This window comes from Pseudopodoces humilis, chromosome 2 (genome assembly GCF_049639895.1).
Source record: "Pseudopodoces humilis isolate 2021_Gansu_Grassland_sample_001 chromosome 2, ASM4963989v1, whole genome shotgun sequence".
NCBI lineage: Eukaryota > Metazoa > Chordata > Aves > Passeriformes > Paridae > Pseudopodoces > Pseudopodoces humilis.
Window position 1 is genome coordinate 65,457,982 of NC_142201.1, and position 17,759 is coordinate 65,475,740.

The following is a 17,759-nucleotide window of genomic DNA, read 5'->3' on the forward strand; positions in this document are numbered from 1 at the left end:
GGTATAAAGACAAATGTAAAAGTTACCACTCCCCAGAAGTGTGTCAAACTTGGGAAGCAAAAAGGAAATCACAGGATTTTTAATGTTATTCCGCAAATTAGTAGTTTTGTACATGCAGTGGGAGAGGTGGCAATTTCAGAGGAACTTGACTGAAGGGAAGAGATGTTTGAAGTTTGGTGGGAGTATGGGGTGGGAAGATAGGCAGGATATGTCTTGTGGACAAAAAAGAAAGATGGGAAGTAAATGAGTTTATTTAAAGGTTGCTGAGGCTGATACACTAATAGAACATAAACTGAGTAGTAATATGGATAAAAAGCTCTATCAAATATTTACATTTTTGATGTTGATGTTCAGGTAGTGTGTAGTGTTAAGATGACAGTGGTCATAGAAATCGGGTTGTGGTGGATCTGAATTTAATAGTACATGCATTGCTTAAGGAAAAGATAATTTAGGAAGAACCTTTGTCCTTTTTTTTGGTATTAATTTTTTTCTAGTTGTTGTTCTCTCAGTTTCCTGGTTTGTTTGTTTTTTTAATTTGCTAATGTTCTACTTTTAAAGTTGTTTTAATTATAAATGGTAGTCTACAAGCAAGTCACGACATGTACTGCTGTTTTTCTTCCTTAAGATATTTCTGCTATAGAGGCTCATAGCTGTTGTGGATGTCAAAGCCTTCAGGCATGTTTCTGGGAATGATGATATGAATTTTATAACCCCTAGACATCAGTTACTTCAGATTGACGGGGGTACTTTTAATGCCAAAATCTGGCAAAAATCTCATTAGGTAATTCTTTCACTTGTGTTTTTGTAGACTTTAAATGCTTTTTCTGAGGAGGCTTGTTTAGATGAGCTGGACTGTTCTCAACTGTGTTGTTAATTTCTAGAGGCTGTTTATGTGTTGCTTTGCTGACTGTAGTCTTGAAGCTCTATTTGTGAAATTAACCTGTTTGAATATCAGTGCAGTATTTAATTATAAAACTTGATATAAAAATATTCAAGCAAGCCTACTCCTTTAGCATCTTCTTGTAAATATGAAGTGAGAACAGACTCTATTAAGTATCTTTGTTTTTTAAAGATTGATAGATAGATAGACATCTAATTTGTTTATAAGGTTTTTCAAAGCTGTATCAGTAAGTCCAAAGTCAATTTTTGGTAAAAGTCACAGATTCTTTGTTTAACATGATTGGAAAAATTGAATTGTTAAGCAGTGCCTTGTAAAATAACTAAAAGCTGTTGTAAGGAAATCATAGAATAGAATGATTTAGGTTGGAAGGGACTTAAAGCTCACCTAGTTCCAACATCCCTGCCATGAGCAGGGATATCTCCAGATAAATCAGGTTGCTCAGAGTTGCATCTGACTTGACTTCAAATGTTTCCAAGGATGGAGCATCTACCACCTCTCTGGGCAATCTGTATCAGTGTTTCACTATCCTTATTGTAATAAACTTCTTCCTTATATCTGCCCTCTTTTGTCTTAAAACCATTACCCCTTATCCAACTGCAACAAGCTCTACTAAAAAGTCTTTCCCCAACTTTTTTCCAAGCCCCCTTTAGACACTGAAGGGTTGCAATAAAGTCTCTGAAATCTCCTGTAGGGACATTAAAGCACACCAATGTAATCCTGACTGTTCAGATATGGGAGTACAAAGAGATTATCCTTTTACTCAGTACTAGAGTTATTATTCCCAGCTCATCTGACTTGACTGTTCAGCTTGGTGCCTTTAAAGAGAACTTCACATTGACTCTGGCATAGAGGAAGACTTTGTGAAGGAGGCTTAGTTCACCCATGTGAGTTTGATTCCCTGTCAGACAGATTTTACTGAAATAACTGCATTTCATTCTGCATAGAAAGATGTAACCTTGTTTCATTGCCGCCAAGTGATGGAGGTGTGACTGAAAAGCAAATTAATTACCTGCTAACTACTGAATGGTACCTTGTGCACAAGCAGAAGGTGTTTACCTCATACCATTGATGCATCATGTAATAAATCTGACAGTTATGTTTTTTTGACTTATCTTTCCCTGCAGTGTCCATAGAAGTGTTTCTGACTAATAACAGATGGTCAGAGCACAGCTTTGAAATTTATCTGGAGATGAAGCCCTGTTGATTCCATTAAAGTGAAGAATTTTCATGCAGATGGAGACAAAGAGGGATTTATTATTACAATTCTGATGATGAGGTATTTCATACAATGCCTTCCTTTCCTTTTTGCTTGCAGGTGATGTGCCTTCAGGATTTTTTTGGCGATGATGACATTTTTATTGCATGTGGACCAGAAAAGTTCCGTTACCAGGATGATTTCTTGCTGGATGAAAGCGGTAAGATGTATTTTTTAAATGTTTAGAATGAGAGTAAAGGGCAGATTTCCATATCATGCTAACTAAATCAAGGCAGTATCACCTGGATTGATTTCAGAAATAGAAGAAATATTTTAATTTAAAATAAGAGAATTGAAAGCAACAATAGAGCTCTCTGCCTATTGCAGCTTAAAACTTGATTTCAGCCTGAATTTCACATGTCGTATGAAAAGTCATGTTTCGTGGAATTCCTTTCTTTGTAAAGTCCTTCATGTTGTGGCTTTAAATTTATTCTGTTTCTTTATCACAATTTCTCAGGCTCCCAGTACCTACCATTGAGATTTAGTTAATGATTCACAGGTAGTGTGATAAAGAAAGATAGGTATAATTCTATATAGAAGATAAATGTAATCAGCAAATGCAGACAAAGTCATCTGAGAAAATTCAGGAAGCTCTCTGTTTTTCAGAGACTGATTAGTACAATAATGGAATCAATGTATGTAATCCTCTAAGGAAAATACATGTTTTGTTTTTGGATACTTTTATTCTTCCAAAGAATATTCCCGACTTGGGAATCACAGTTGCAAGGAAAAAGAAGAAAAAAGCTAACTATAGAGTTTGTGCATTTAAACAAACAAACAAAGCTGCTAACAACATTGAATTTATTACTGTGTAGAACAAGACACAGCAGAAGTTTTATTGCTCCTACACTCTTTCTCATGGTATCTTTGTAGTCCATTGGAATCAAAGTATCTCATCCTTTTTCAAACTATCAAAGGTCTGACAGAACACTTCACTGAAGAATCAGGCAGAGAAGACTTTGTTAGAGCAGCAAGCACTTCACAGTCATTATGTGTGTATCTGTGTAGCTTCACCACTTCATCATGGTTTTTGATGCAATTACACTCTCGCTGTTCAAGATAGTGTAATTGTATTTTTCTGACTAACCTGTGAAGCTGGAGGGCTTCTTGGTTTACCCAGATCCAGACAAATGCTCCATTAGCTTGTGTAAGAGCAGAAGGCAGCAACTTGTGCAGACTTGGCTCTGTGAGTTGAAGGATGACTCTGAAAAAAGAGGTGTCTTCTAGGCACAGGACTGACCTTTTGTGTCAGGCACAGACAGAAGCAAGAACACCTTCTGCGTTCCTCTAGAGCGTTTCCTTATAATGTGGAAATAAAAATAAAAATAGAGCACCGCATCTGCTCTTTGCAGTAACAAAATTGCTGTAGTTGACTCTAAGGCAAAATGTATTAATGGTGAAAAAGTAGGTTTAGCCATGTTTAGGATGGGAATTGGGTGAGGGGGACATTTGACCAGCAAAGGAGTTTTCCAGATGGCTTTGTGCTCAGAATGGAGGTCCTTGCCTTTAAGGAGAGGAGGCCTGGATAGCTGACTGTGTAGTTTGGATTCATTTGTTTCTCTCATGTGAAAGATGACATTGGTGGCAGCCCAGTGTCTCCTCACAGTGAACCTTGTGGCAGTTTTTCCAGCACAGATGCAAGAAATGCTGACAGAAGATTTATCTAAGTCCCTTTTGGAAGTATGTAGCTGTTTTTTCACTTAGTGCCAAAGCACAGACATAACCTGTCTGCTTAGTCTTTGTCTGACATATCAACATCTCTTTGAGTAAGCAATATCTTTCTATGAAGCTTTGGTGCTTAAAACCATTTTTTACTGTTCTTAAAAGAGAAATCCTTAAAATCTATGCTGAAAACTCAACTTTAGCTATTTGTTGCAGTGTTTGCTTTTTTATCAGGTAAAGATTCAGTAAACATTGACTGTTTTTTACTGCGCGAGTGAAGAAAGGGGAGAAAATCAGATTTCAGACTATGTCTAATTCCTTTGAGAAGTGCATGTCCACTTTGCTCTCTCTTTTTCAGGAGATTTGGTATCAGAGAACTTGTTTTGGTTGCTTGCCAATAATAGCTGATGTACCAACTGATATGCATCTAGTCAGCCTTCTCTGAGCATGAGCAAGAGTTGGAGAGAAAATAAGTTTTAAAAAATGAGCTTTTTACTTGTTTTGCTTGGCAAATGAAGTTTGTGTGATCACAGTGTGTGTCTGTGCATTCCTCATAATTAAAGAACATTACAATTATTAGGAAGTGCTGCTCAAGTGTGCAGGGCTTGTAAAGCCTGTCTCTGCTTCCCTGAAAAGCATCTTGAAGCAACAACTCTGCTGGTTTGTTACTATATCCCTCCAGTATTCTCCAGGTTCAGCCAGATGATGAGAACAGCAGTTAAGGTGTTGCAGCAGGAGAAATAAAGAAAAGCAAAATTTGAAGGTGGGAAAGAATAGAGAGAAGAAATACATAAATAATCAGGGTTCTGGGCTCTTGGGAATTACTTCTCAGGGAGGAGGAAGAATGCCATTGATTTGTGGTCTGGGTTCAGAACTCCTGATACTAGAGGTGAGCAAGAGGCAAAGTTGGGGGTTGGGAAGCCAGTCACCTGTCCTGGGATTCATTGTAGCTAACACTAGGTACTGCATGTAGGTAGCTCCCTGGGACTGAGCCGTTCCTGGTAGGTATCTTTCCCAGTAAGTAAAACTCAGATTTATTGACAAAGCAGCTGGTAGATGTTTGGTTGGCTCAGTTGGAAGTGGATGTTTCGAACAGCTCCTATGAATTTATGCTCCAGAAATTCTGGTTTGCTTATCTAAAGACATCTAGTGCCTGATGTAGCTGCTCCTGTCTACACTTCATGTTTTTAAAGTTGCTTAAAAAGCTTTTAGGATAAGATTAATTCCACCCTATCAGAAAAGAAAAGTCTAAAATCTCATCAGTTTGCATTATTTCTAGTTGTCTTTGTTTCTCCTGCGTGCATGGCTTGCTCTTGCCTTGGATAGCACTTTCTAAAAGCCATAGAATCAGAAATTTAGAAAAACCAGTCTAGAAGTCAGTGAATCAATCTCCCCATCTAAGTGTGGGATTAACATTCTACATCTGACTTCTGGTATACTTGTCTAACAAGCCCCTATAAAGCCTGTAATGAGGAAGAATCTGTATCCTCCCAAGACATTCTGTGCCCGTGGTAAACTCTTTTTGCTGTTTTTCAGCTATCTTCCCCAGATTGCCTTGCTATAAATTAAATCCATTACTGCATTTCTTATCTGCTTTGACCATGGGAAACAGATGATTCCTTTTGGTTTGAAAAAATCTGTGGGCTCATCAATTTTCTTTTCTTTAGGCTGGACAATTAGGTCAGCTTTGCTTTGACTTCAGGCTCAAACCTGCCCTTGAATGAGGGTTTGTGTTCTTTCTTTATATCCTCTCCCTTCTCTGCTTTATATCTTTTGGGAAGAGGCATTGCATATCCCCTTGGCAATCAGCTAAGAAAAGTCACTTAATTAGGGATCCATCAAAGAGAAATAAAACAAGCAGTCCTCACTGTACATTGCAGTTTCTTCCCTGTCTGGATGTGCAGGTGGTTTTCATGCTAAACACACTGTTTATTGCAATAGGCAAACAATAGGCACCATCCCCATCATAATTCCTAGGAATCATCTCCATATCTGACATGATCAATAGATACGATAGCCACACACGGTTTCATCATGAGGGCTGTAGATGGGACATAAGGATGCATGTGAGTGACCATAAAATTAAGAAGTAAATACTCCTTGTTTGTCAAGCATCAGTGGTGCTGCTATTTTCATAGAAAGTTTTTATGGGATATGTAAGCACGAAAGAATTACATTAATGAAGCACACATTACAGCGGCCTGTAAGAAGAAAATTTCCTCATTGTAGAGTATGGAAATGACTGCTTCAGGCATTGTTAGCTTGCAGTTTTGGAAACTCTCCCAGAAATCCCAGGTTTTCTTTAAGTGATGGTTGTTCAGTTTCCAAAGAGGAGGTCAGAGGATGCCTTTCAATAGCCCTTAGCTCTGTGTTGGCAAAGATTAAGGTTTAAGGGCCATTCTCACAAAAATATTTGCAATCAGCTGTTATTTAGGCACCTACATAGGATTTTGCAATGCGAATAACTCATGAGATTTGCCCTAATTCAGAACATCTCCTTTACTTATACAGATATTTATTTCTCAGCACTGTAAAATAAGAGAGTTTTGAGGCTGGCAGTATCATCGGACTTCATTTTTAAAAAATGATACTATTTTTTATGTTCTGTTAATGTTTTCTGAGTGCTTTGGAACCTTGAGAGTTTCCCAAGGGGAATATGGAAGACTTCATCACATACTGAGGCGCATCATGTACAAAAGCTGCAATCTCAGCTGGCCAAAGCCAGTGTCTGCCTCCAAGCAGAGTGTAACCAATATAGAATGTCTGGATGTGAAAACAACTGCAGATTGCTTGTCAAAAGCACATATTACTGTTATGGAAACAATGAGGAGAATGATTCTGTTCTAGGGGAAAATTAAGATTGGAACTTTGAAACCTAATTTCACTTTGACTTTGCTGGCTTGTGTTAGTGCTCGGCTCAGCATCTCCATGCCAGCAGTGTTACTGCTTCATCTTGCCAGCAGCAGACAGCTTGCCAGGAAAATCTGAGTCCTGTGGTGTCTGCACACATGTGTGTGTGTGTGCACAGAGGCATGCACACGCATCTGATCCAGTAACTGCGGTTAAGGTCAGGGGTATCGTGTTTATCCCTGGTAATAGCTGTCATGTTTCTGTAACCTTCATTAATCTGCCCTTCTTAAAAGAGGCAGGAAGGGGAAATCAGTTGTAGTCCTCATCTACCCTGATTTATAGGACAGAGACTGATGTGTTAAGCAGCTTTTGGCTGGACTTAGGAGTGGAGAGCATGCTGGCTGACTTACTCTGCCCTCATCAAAAACTCATGCTTTGGCAATTGGAAAGTAATGGTGGGTTCTGGGGACTTCGAGATACAACTTTGCTTTCAACAGAGGCATAAATATAAAGTGTTCCACTGCAGTGTGATATTTTCAAATGTCAACAACTGCTGGGCCTTGGAAACAGATACTCTATGTACGAGGAAGAAACAAACTAGGGCAGGAGAGGCCAGGGTCTGACTGAATGTACCACTTGGACTAATGGTTCAGAAAGGAAAGAAGGAAAGATGTTTTTTTCCAATGGCTTTGCATCCAATGCCCCCTTTATCTTCCCACTCCAGGACCTCCATTTTCATCTCCACCCTCTCTTAGTGCTGTAGGCAGTTGCACAGTACGCTCAGCTCCCTCCCATTTGGCACATCAGTACTTGTCCTCATTCCCTTCCTCACAATAAATACATTAACAAGAGGGTCTCTCTTTTATCCAGTAGTGGGACATTCTGCAGCTTTCCCCAAAACTCTAACCCCTCACTGAGACCCCCTGTGTCCAGCTGTGCCTCCCTCCCCAGGCCTGTGCACCCAGCTCGGCTCTGGCTGCCTGGAATTACTTGGCCGTGTGGCAGCGTGTGAGTGACTCACTTGTTTCTGTTGTGTTAAAATCTTAAAAGGAGGATGCTGATCTTCAGTTAAGTACTCGGAACAGGCTGTTGGTGTGATTGTCAGGTGGCTGTTAATATAATATCATGTGGCGTTCATTAAATAAAATCTGTAGTAACGCCTGAGTCAAATGAGCTGCTCACATGAAAAATGCATTCACAGAAGTTCAGTTTTATTCTATGCAGCATTTATCTTTTAATTTATGCCTTTGTTATAGGTATGGTCTTGATTACAAATCCCACTTCTTTATCTGTTGTCTGCAAATTTGCTTTCAATGTTTTGTGGTGTCTCACAGGTGTATTCATTAAAGACATTGCTTCTCACCTTTCTGCCTAAGCATCTCTAGCAGAGAAAGCTTGGCCACTTAAATCATAAAATCTTTGCTTCTCCCCCTAGCTGGCAGATTTATTGACATGAATAAGGGATGTTAGAGCTTTCAAGAAGATGACATATGTGCTTTTCAGTCCAGATTTACACTGAAGTTCATGTCCCTTTCCCCATCTCCACACCATGCATCCATGTATATTTATACTTATGTCATAGTTACCACTTTTCATCCATGTTGCAGTGCAGCAGTTGCCTGTATGTATAGCCAGGAAAAATTGTGGTCACAGCTTGCAAAACAGCCATTGAAACTGGCCAAACAGTAAAACTGCAGTTTTTAATGCTAATTCATTCTGCTCATTGAACCAAATGTTCTTCAATATGTTTTCTGCAGTATTTGCTTCCCCTGATGTCTGTTAAAAATAGCATGAATGAAATGCTATCCAATAAACTAGAACTGGTAGAAATACCCATTTCATTTGCATAATGAGGTTTGGGTGTGCATATTCCTTCAACCTTTTTCAGCAGTAAAGCTGATTTTGGATATAAAAGTGCTAAAAACTTTATGCCTGAAAATATCAAGGATTTCCTCAATAATATTTACATAGTAATAGATTGTATTTATATTGGAATACTTCAGCTTATTTTATAGAAAAGAGAAATTGTTATTAAATATCAATACCATTATCTAATGTGCAAGGGAATTTAATCATAATTGTTAGTGTTATTAAATAGTAAATAAGAGTAGACTGAATATTTATTGATTATCTATAGCTTGATATTTTTGCTCTTTCATTTTGATTTTTTTATTGTACCTTCTTGAATAGTTAGATTAATCAAGTTGTCCATGAGAACATTTTTCTTACAGAATATTTTGAGCTATTTTCCCAAACTGTGAACATCTCAGTTGTATATCCATATGCAGAAAGTGCGATTCCAAAGTTTATGACGACTTTTCTGAACAAATTTTCAGTTCTGGGGAAAAAACACAGAGATTTGATACACACAACAGGGTAAATCCCAGAACTCGAGCTTTTACTCTGACTGTCTCAGATCTATTCTTGTGCCATGGATTTTGCAGTCTTTGATACTATTCCAGTTTGTATAATATTCCATTTGAGATCACAGGTGCAGTTTTGAGCTTGTGTGTTCAATCTGATCCTCAGAAGATGGTAGCTTCCAAAATAGCAGCTTACTCTCAGTTCTTTTTAGGAGAGATTCTTTGTTTTACTTTTCCAGTTCTAGTGATGATGGAAGTAAAAGATAGTGGCTGTATATAATAACCCCTTCCACCAAGCTTGTTGAGTAGACTGTTGAAGAGCATAGAGAAGTTTCACATCAGAGACGTTTAGAAATTACCTTTTCCATATGTTTGTCTTTGTGCTTTTCTTGTCTTGTTAATTAGTCAGGTAAAAATGGAGTGTACAGTGTTGGTAACCTTGGTGAGTACATTTGTACTTTTCACAGTTTTCAGATACTTTATAATTCTGGAAACTATTAGAATCTGGTCAATTTCTGAAACAGTGTTCTGTTGCAGGAGATCCTTTGGGTGAACAACATAGTCCCATTACAAGTTTGTATGACACAGCTTTGAGATAAATAATTCTTGTGGCATCAGTGCTTCATCATTCAGTCCGGGAGCCTGAGAAAACTGTGCCAACTGCTAAGGTGTATTAGGATGTGCCCTGAACACCTGGCTGTTTTTTGGGTTGCATGGTTACACCAGAGATTTTGTCTGGAGATTAGACTCGCCATCAGTAAAACTGGACTGACTTGCTAAATTGACCACTGCAATTTTCTGATTTTCATGATAGATACAGGCCCTATACCTGGAGTTTTGTCATGTCCTGAGTAAGTATGTGCATACGTTTTTTAGTGACAGAACTGTCCAGATACTTTTACAATGGCAAAATATTTTGAAAAAGCATAATTATTCAAAATCCAGAGTTATTTAGCTTGTAGAAAGCAAAAACATTCTGAAGGCATATGAGGAAAATGTATTCATCCTTAATTCTCATTAAAAGCCTTCTTTTAAAGTCTTATCAAACATAAGGTTCACACAGCAGCTGAGAGAGAATCAAACACATCCTGCAAAATATTTCAAAGTGATAAAGTCAGAAAGTGGAGTACCCCAGTGACAGATACTCATATTTGTATAGTCATACATATTCATTGAGGTGGTTGTATACAGACACAAATATATCAGGTATAAAGGCCAGTAGAAGACTTGTGAATAATGGCTGTGTTGGTCTGCGCTGCAAAACTGGCGGCTCACAATGTGTGCTGCAAGAGTGGTTCAGTGCTGTTATTTCAAAATGCAACCTGCAGAAATTTCCCACTGAAAGCCTCAGAAGTCTTACCTGACAGCTCAGGTTGCTTCTGTGAGCACTCACCTTCGAGTAAACTTTTCTTCAGAGCACAGCTCCCTGCAGGAGAACTGGATGCTAATAATATGCATAAAGTAATATAAGGCTGAGTAATCTTTAGGAAGTCTCATGTTGCCATGGAATTGAACACCCGTAGGTGGTAGGTCATGGAGCTCTGATTTGGCTTCTTTTATTCTTCAGTCAGAGCTTTTTAAAATTTTGTTCTTGAGGAATTGTATTCCTGGTTTGTTTTTTTTTTCTCCTTTTGAAAGAAAATCTTCTAGGGACTTAACATTTATTAAAGCAAGAAGGGGCCTAACATGAGATTTCGTTCTTTCAAATGAAGGATCTGGTCCAAGGAAAGTGTGCAGAAAATTGCTAATTATTCCTAATGGAGTGGAGAGTAGTTAAAAGACAAAGACATTTAAGTTGCTTAGTCTTTTCCCTTATTCTGGGACAGAAAAGAGATTTTTTTCTCAGCTACTTAGAACTGTTAAGATTGTCTAGAAAAAAAAAGCAGACAACTTAGAGTAAGGCAGTTTCTGATGAGGACACCATGTTCAGGAAATAAAAACTCCTGGAAGAGAACAAGTTTGATGAAGCTTTATATAAACTATTTCTGTCTTAAACTGTGCATGCTCTTTCTGTTTTGCAAGCACATACTGATGTCTGCAGAATAAGTGACTTCAGAAGGTGGAATAGATTTATTTTTGCACAGCATTTGCTGTATACTGCAAGGCTGTAAGATAGGCAGTATTCTTTTCTGCTTAAAAATATAAGTTGGGAAACCATGGGAAATATACAACAGGGAGCCTAACTTTGACTCAAGCAATTAAATGCTTGAAATTGACTTTAAAAATTGTGTTTTTAAATTAACATTTAAGCATTTAATAATAAGGGCAAACTTGCATAAATAAAATCTTTTTAAAAATCACTTTGGGGAGGGCCTCTCTCCTGAGATTCTGGTAGGAGTCTTCTGGGATCATAGCTCAGACTACATGCAGACAGCTGTGAGATTTCTTAGCAGCAGGAGAAGTTCTAGCATATTATGAGGTGCATTAGACTTCTTAGATGTGTATTACAGACAAAGGGCTACTAGTTCTAACTGGGAACATCTATCTATTTAGATTTAGTGCTGTTAATAATAGTGGTATTATAAAACAAGCTGTCTTAATAAAAAAAAATAGCATGAGGTGTTGTAATCATGTATTGACTTAATTTCTGTTGACTAGAAAACTAAACCAGTCCAATAATTAAAGGTTTTATTACATTAAGAGGGAGAAATTTGAAAATTCAAAAGAATTAGTCAGTGAAGTTCATTAGACTTAAGAATTTGGGGACTTGATTGCTGGAGGAGGTTTGGAATTTCAACAAAAAGCAAGCCAAAAGCTGTCTTAGATTTGCATCTGTCCAAAATATATTCTAAGGGTCCAAAGTTCAACTGGCAGAAAATGGAAAGCCTAAAAAGAATTGCTTAGTAAAGATGTCTATACCAAAGCCTAGCAATGGAAATAGTCATGTAGTCACATTTGCAAAAATTATACTGAGTTTAGGTTTTAGCCAGATGTGAAGATTAAAAAAAAACACAAAAACACAACAAACCATCACAAACTGAGGTCATGATACACTGTAGTAATGACAGATCTACTATATCAAGTTTTTGGCCTCTATATTCAGCAAAAAATGAAGAACATCATGGGAGAAAAGCCCCTTTCTAATCAGACTCTTTGGAGAAATGCAAATAACTGTCCCAGAGAAGAATGCAGAAGTTGAGTCAGTTGCAAAGTGTATCACGTACAAGACCTGTCACTGTTCAGGAAAACCCCAGTTTGTATAGGCTATTAAGACAGTAACAGCATTTAGTGCTCTGCACCTTCCTGTGAAGCAAAACCCCTGATATTAGTAAAGCCTGTCTGTCATTTTTTGTTGATTTGACTTTCCATATTGAATAAAAATAGTCTCTTTGGGTTTTCAGAGAGGACAGCAGCCTATAAATAAACCCATGTGTAAATTTCAAAACACTCCTCTGACCAATCTCTGAAGTACATGCTGTGGTACACAGAATGAAAGATGGTTTCATGGGCTATTTCCCACCCAACATGCAATTTCAATCTGCAATTATTTAAACTTTCTCAGAAGAAAAAACCCATCACTGGGACTTTACACACCTCAGTAAGTGTTGTGGCATTAGCAGATGTTCTTAGTGAAGCCACATTTTCCAGATATCCCACTGTTAGCCTATTGCCAGGATGAGTCAGCCTGTTTACTTTAGTTTTATCTAAATAATTATAGTAAAATGTAATTGCCAGAACCAGATAGCATTCAAGGAGAACCCATTAATATTAGAGGCAAAAGCTGCCTAGGGATTTTTAAATTAGAGGCAGCTCTGGAGTCCTTGACATTTTTTAACTTGGGAGACTTAATTTCTGAGTTTTCTGTTGATAGATAAAGCAATGTTGTGATTAATCTGCTTGGTACTGTCATGGAGGTTGAAGAAGCAAAACTGTGGGTGGTCTGAAAATTGTGTGTGCCTGTAGATGGCAGGTGGGTTTTGTTGCCCACCTTGCAGCACATCTCATGGCTGAGATGTGAGGCATGAGAGTCCAGGTGTGAATATTGGTTTAACATCAGCATGAATAAAGTGCTTTGCTTTAGTAAGAGTGCTGTCTTTAATTGTTTGGTGTATGGGGATTTGTCTGTAAAAAGTAACTGTTGAGAAGATCCATACTGTAGTAAGTTTGAATCTCCAGTTTTGCCTTTTTTCCTGTATCCATTTGTAGACTCCTTAGGCTCTGGTTGCTTTGATATTTCTCTGATAATGCTGCTCTATATTTTTTTCTTATGTGTGTGAAAATTTGATAAAAACATTCAAACCTGCTAATATTTGACAGTATAAAGTTTTTGGAGTTTTTTTTGGGGGGGTGGTGTTTTGTTTTGTTTTTTTTTGTTTGTTTGTTTTTGGGTTTTTGTTTGTTTGTTTGTTTTTGTTTTTGGAGGGCCTCCCAAGTATTGTTGTTATTTTAAAAAGCCATTACAATACCAGGTGGTTTAATTTCTTCCTACATCATTTTATGATTTTGTTCTTTAAAAATTTCTGCCTGCTAACTTTTAATACTCTTATTACAGGCAGATTTGAGACGCTAACTAGAAAAAAATCAGTCTGTAATATTTTCAATTCCTTGAGGCATGCTAAATAACTTTATGTGCTGCAAGAGAGCCAGTGTGTGCCTCTAACTTTCTTTAAAACCAGACCTACTGCAGCAGACACTTACATAACAGCTTATGTTTAAATGGAACAAAAATACAGCTTTTGTAACTCCTTCTCTATTTTTTAATCAATTTTTTAAAAGTTTCGTCTCCTTTTTCTACCTCTTAAAAGCAATCTACACCTACTTACATGTTCCTGCCAACCCAAACCAAATTCATACCAGTTACACATATTAGAATTTGGGATAATTGCATTATTTGAGAAGTGTGTGATTGGTGGTTGGTGAATCGGTCTAGATTTGGATACAGCCTTTTGTAGGGGAGTCAGAGGCATGGTGTAAAAAGAGCCTACAGCCACCTCCGCAACACCCACACCTTCCCCACTGCCCTGGGATATAATACTCTCTTTTCCATGGATGGATGATGTTTGATAAAGGACAAGACGAGAGGAAAACCTGCAGGAATTGCAAAGTAAACATTACAGTAGTTTCATAATAATTACTGTAGGTGCACAGCAAGGTAGCACAGAACAGCCAACATTTTTGACAGGGTTCCAAAATACCTGATATTCTTGTCATGGACAAATCTGTAATTATAGCTTAAAGCCCTACACATGGATAGAGCTATATGAGGTACCAGATCCAATGACTTCCTGGCTATTTAGATGAAAATAATCTGATTCTTTCTGGCACTGGTCCACATTTGCCACCTCCAAAACAGGTGTCCTGATACTTTGCATGCAGGAATGCAAGAGACATGAAACTGAAGAGGTAGGAAGCAAGAAGGTTCACGTGTCTACAGTTTGGTAAGGACAGGCATCAGGGAGAAAAAGCACTTCCATTCAGCTCTTTGCTTCCTAGGATAGTTTGCAGTGTCTGTATGCACCATTCCTTACAAGCAAAAATTAAATTAAATATTAATTAAACATTAATTGTCAGCTGTTTAAGTAAGTGTCCTAATAGCCAGGTAGCGGAATGAAGCATCTTTGTGGGTCTTCTTGTTGCTTGTGCTGGCCCCATTGACTGGCAGGGCCATATCATGTGTCACTTTGTCACTGAGGTGGACCACAGTCTTGGGAATCTGATTTGCATCCATGAAACGACTTTGAAAGTGAAGGAACCTTCAACTTTGGAAATGACAATCTGGTGCCAGGAAACTTCACCCTTTCTTAAGTTGCATCCATAAACCAAAATGCCATAGGCATAGCTCCTTAATCACACCATGACTTTCAGTGTTGTGTTTAGAGATATCTTAGTTCTTATTGTCAATGAACTTAGGCATTTCACATACATTAAGTAAATGGTGATCTTCAGTTAGTGCATTGCCTGTTTGTTTTTATTGAGAGCATGTGAGTGAGAAGATAATTTATGGTTACTTTTACTTTTAAAACCATGTGAAATAAATATTTTTCTCCTAAGTTCCTGAATTTTTTCTGGAGTTTTATGGTCTACCCATATATTTCTCATTTCTCTGTGAGTCAGACAGTTTTGTTATCGGTGCTTTGTGAACCTATACCAAATTGAAAGTAATTTTTATTGAAAAAAAAATAGAATAAAAGTATAGAAAAGCATAACTTGTAAATTACTTAAGAATGACCATGTTTCACATCTAATAATCTCATCTTGTGCAAGAAGAATATCACTACAGCAGCTGTTTAACTGTTCTTAAACTCACTGGGACATTAATATTGCAAAGAAGGACTTCCTTACAAGTTGGTATTGTACATATAGTCCAACAACCTTTTGTAGGTAATTTGAAGAAATTTGTGCCCAAGCACTGAAAAAAAAAATAAATTAAAAGAGTGCAAACCCAGTACAAATAGTGTGCTGTTCTTCCTTTTCTGCCCTGTGTCTACTTTACTCTTCATCTCCCCATTTATGCCTAGAGTTTCCATAATCTGGATCAGGTTGGAAAATGCAGTGTACATGTAAATTTTCAGAACATTTTGGGCACTGAGGTAGCATGTGGTGTTGTTAAAATATAAAATTCTTACTGTATTGTGCTTGTGTCTGACAACTGGTCAGAAGAGTGAAGTAGCTTTGGAAGGAGCCAAGCCTTTGTCAGTTAATGTCAGGGCTGAGAGTTTCATAAAGTGATTCATGAGTTGATAAATCAGCAGTCTATATGTGGACCATGTTATTCATGAGCTCTGGTGCTGAAAATCTTATCAAGTACTTTGTGTCTGGGCTCCAGGAATGTGCTAAAAGGTTTTCAAGTCATCAAGTGACCCCAGGGTTGGTGGAGAACATGTTTTTTTTGTCACCTCAATCCTTTTCCTGTGTCCCCTCTTAAGCATAGCCATCTCAGCCCTAAGGTTTGGTTCTACCTGAGGTCAAAGGGGTTAACTCCCATTGCAGAAGTGCTGATGAAATTTTCTAGCTCACATAAGAGTTTCCTTGGTACTGAGTATTTCTGTGTTACTTTAAAAGTAAACCTAATGCATAGATTTTTTTTTGAGATTGTGCATTCCTTGGATTTTTATTGTGTTGAATCTAATACAACTTGGCTTGTGCATCTTCAGTAAGATAGGATGTTGAGTATTTCCTCTTGTAATTTTTAAGATGTCATTATTTCTGACTCTGAATTTGATCCAAGTGCTTATTGGGTATTTGGAACTTGTTATAGGTGGCAGACATTTACTGATGGAGATACAATTGTATATATCAGGAATTGTAGTACAGAGCTACAATAGGCCTTCTTTGAATGGTTTAAAAGTAACTGGAGCTTATGGGTACAGTGCAAAATAGGAATCTTTGTAAGATCAAGTGGGATCTTCATAAGTATTTTCTGTGGCTATTTTTAAAGATAAGGGCAAACGCTTCTAGTCTGAGACTGTACCAGGCTACTTCTCTCAAGATGTAATACACAAAATCATAGGATCTGAAAGACTACAGAGAAACTCACGTTGACTGTTTTTGCTGCAGTCCCTTTCATACCATTCCTTAAGAATGAATCCTGAGTTCCTTCAGAATGCTGGAAATAGATAGGTCTTGTTGCAACAAGAAACCTGAATAAGAAAGTTCTGTGATTGTTATCAAGAAAAGAGAGGCATTTATATTGTCAGGAATGGAAACTCTTCAGGGGATGCTTACCAGCTACTCTGTTTCTATTACTTTTTCAAATTATATTGCTGTGGTTGGATGTGAGGTTTCCTTTTTAAAGTAAGTAGTCTCCATTAAACAGGGATGTTGTTGTTGTCCCAGGATATTGACATACCTGTGGTGTGTTTTTGTCTTATCATTGAAAGTTATAAGCAGGGCACGTCTTCTCCTAACTCTCAGATGAATGGCAACAGTTTTCTGTGATGTACAGCAATATCCATATCTGTGCTTTCACGTTAGCTCTTCATATACTCTTTATTCATTTGAATGGAGCAATGAATATGACTTTGTGATGAAGTTGTTCAAGAAATAATAGAAGAGAATATTTCACTAGGAAGGCTGTGAACTTTCCTAAGAGACCAAGCTTCTGAAAAATGCTTTCTGCTTATAAGGTAATTCTGGGGGGGGAAAAAGTCACCTGTAGACATCATTTGAGAAAGAATGTCCATTATTAATTAGATCATGGCTCTCATATGTTGGCTCTTAACAGATAACAGAGAAAATTTCTTAGCATTCTTACCTTTTAAGCTTAATGGATATCATAATGGATGCTTGCTGAATGAGATTAGAACATAATTCTCCTTTAAGTGGCCAGAAGTTCCTTAAGAGAAATCACCTTTCATCTGAACAGTTCCTACTGTTGCCTGTTCTTCCACAAGTATTCCAAACTTTAGTGGCTGATTTTCACCACATTTTCCAGAACTTTTACTGTTTCCCACACACATATGAAATAGACTTCCTGGACTCACCCATAAAACTTACATCTCACATCTTTCTTCATTGATATCACTTAACTTCCTTCTGGTAATCCGGATGGTGCAGTTAGGTGGATGGGCAACAGAAAATAAACAGTTAACATGAGGGGAAAGTATCCTTCTCCTCCTTTTAAAATAATCTGCATGAATATTTCTCAAAACTATTTAAAGCTGCTTTCATGACTTTATATTCTCTTTGGGAAATAGTTCATGATGCTACACTGACCTCACAATGACAATGGTACTTTAAAATGCCTTTTCTCACACCCTGTACAAATTCAGGCAAACAGGAATATTTA

At 37.6% G+C, this 17,759-nt stretch overlaps 1 protein-coding gene across 3 annotated transcripts in view; it reads left to right on the forward strand.

The window, feature by feature from the left end:
• DCLK1 (doublecortin like kinase 1) overlaps positions 1–17,759 on the forward strand; it is a 230,013-nt gene that overhangs the window by 114,943 nt on the left and 97,311 nt on the right. For all 3 annotated transcript variants that reach the window (XM_005516310.3, XM_088050942.1, XM_005516312.3), the window contains exon 4: positions 2,217–2,316. In XM_005516310.3, the coding sequence (XP_005516367.1) occupies positions 2,217–2,316 (100 nt within the window). The remainder of the gene's footprint in view (positions 1–2,216; positions 2,317–17,759) is intronic.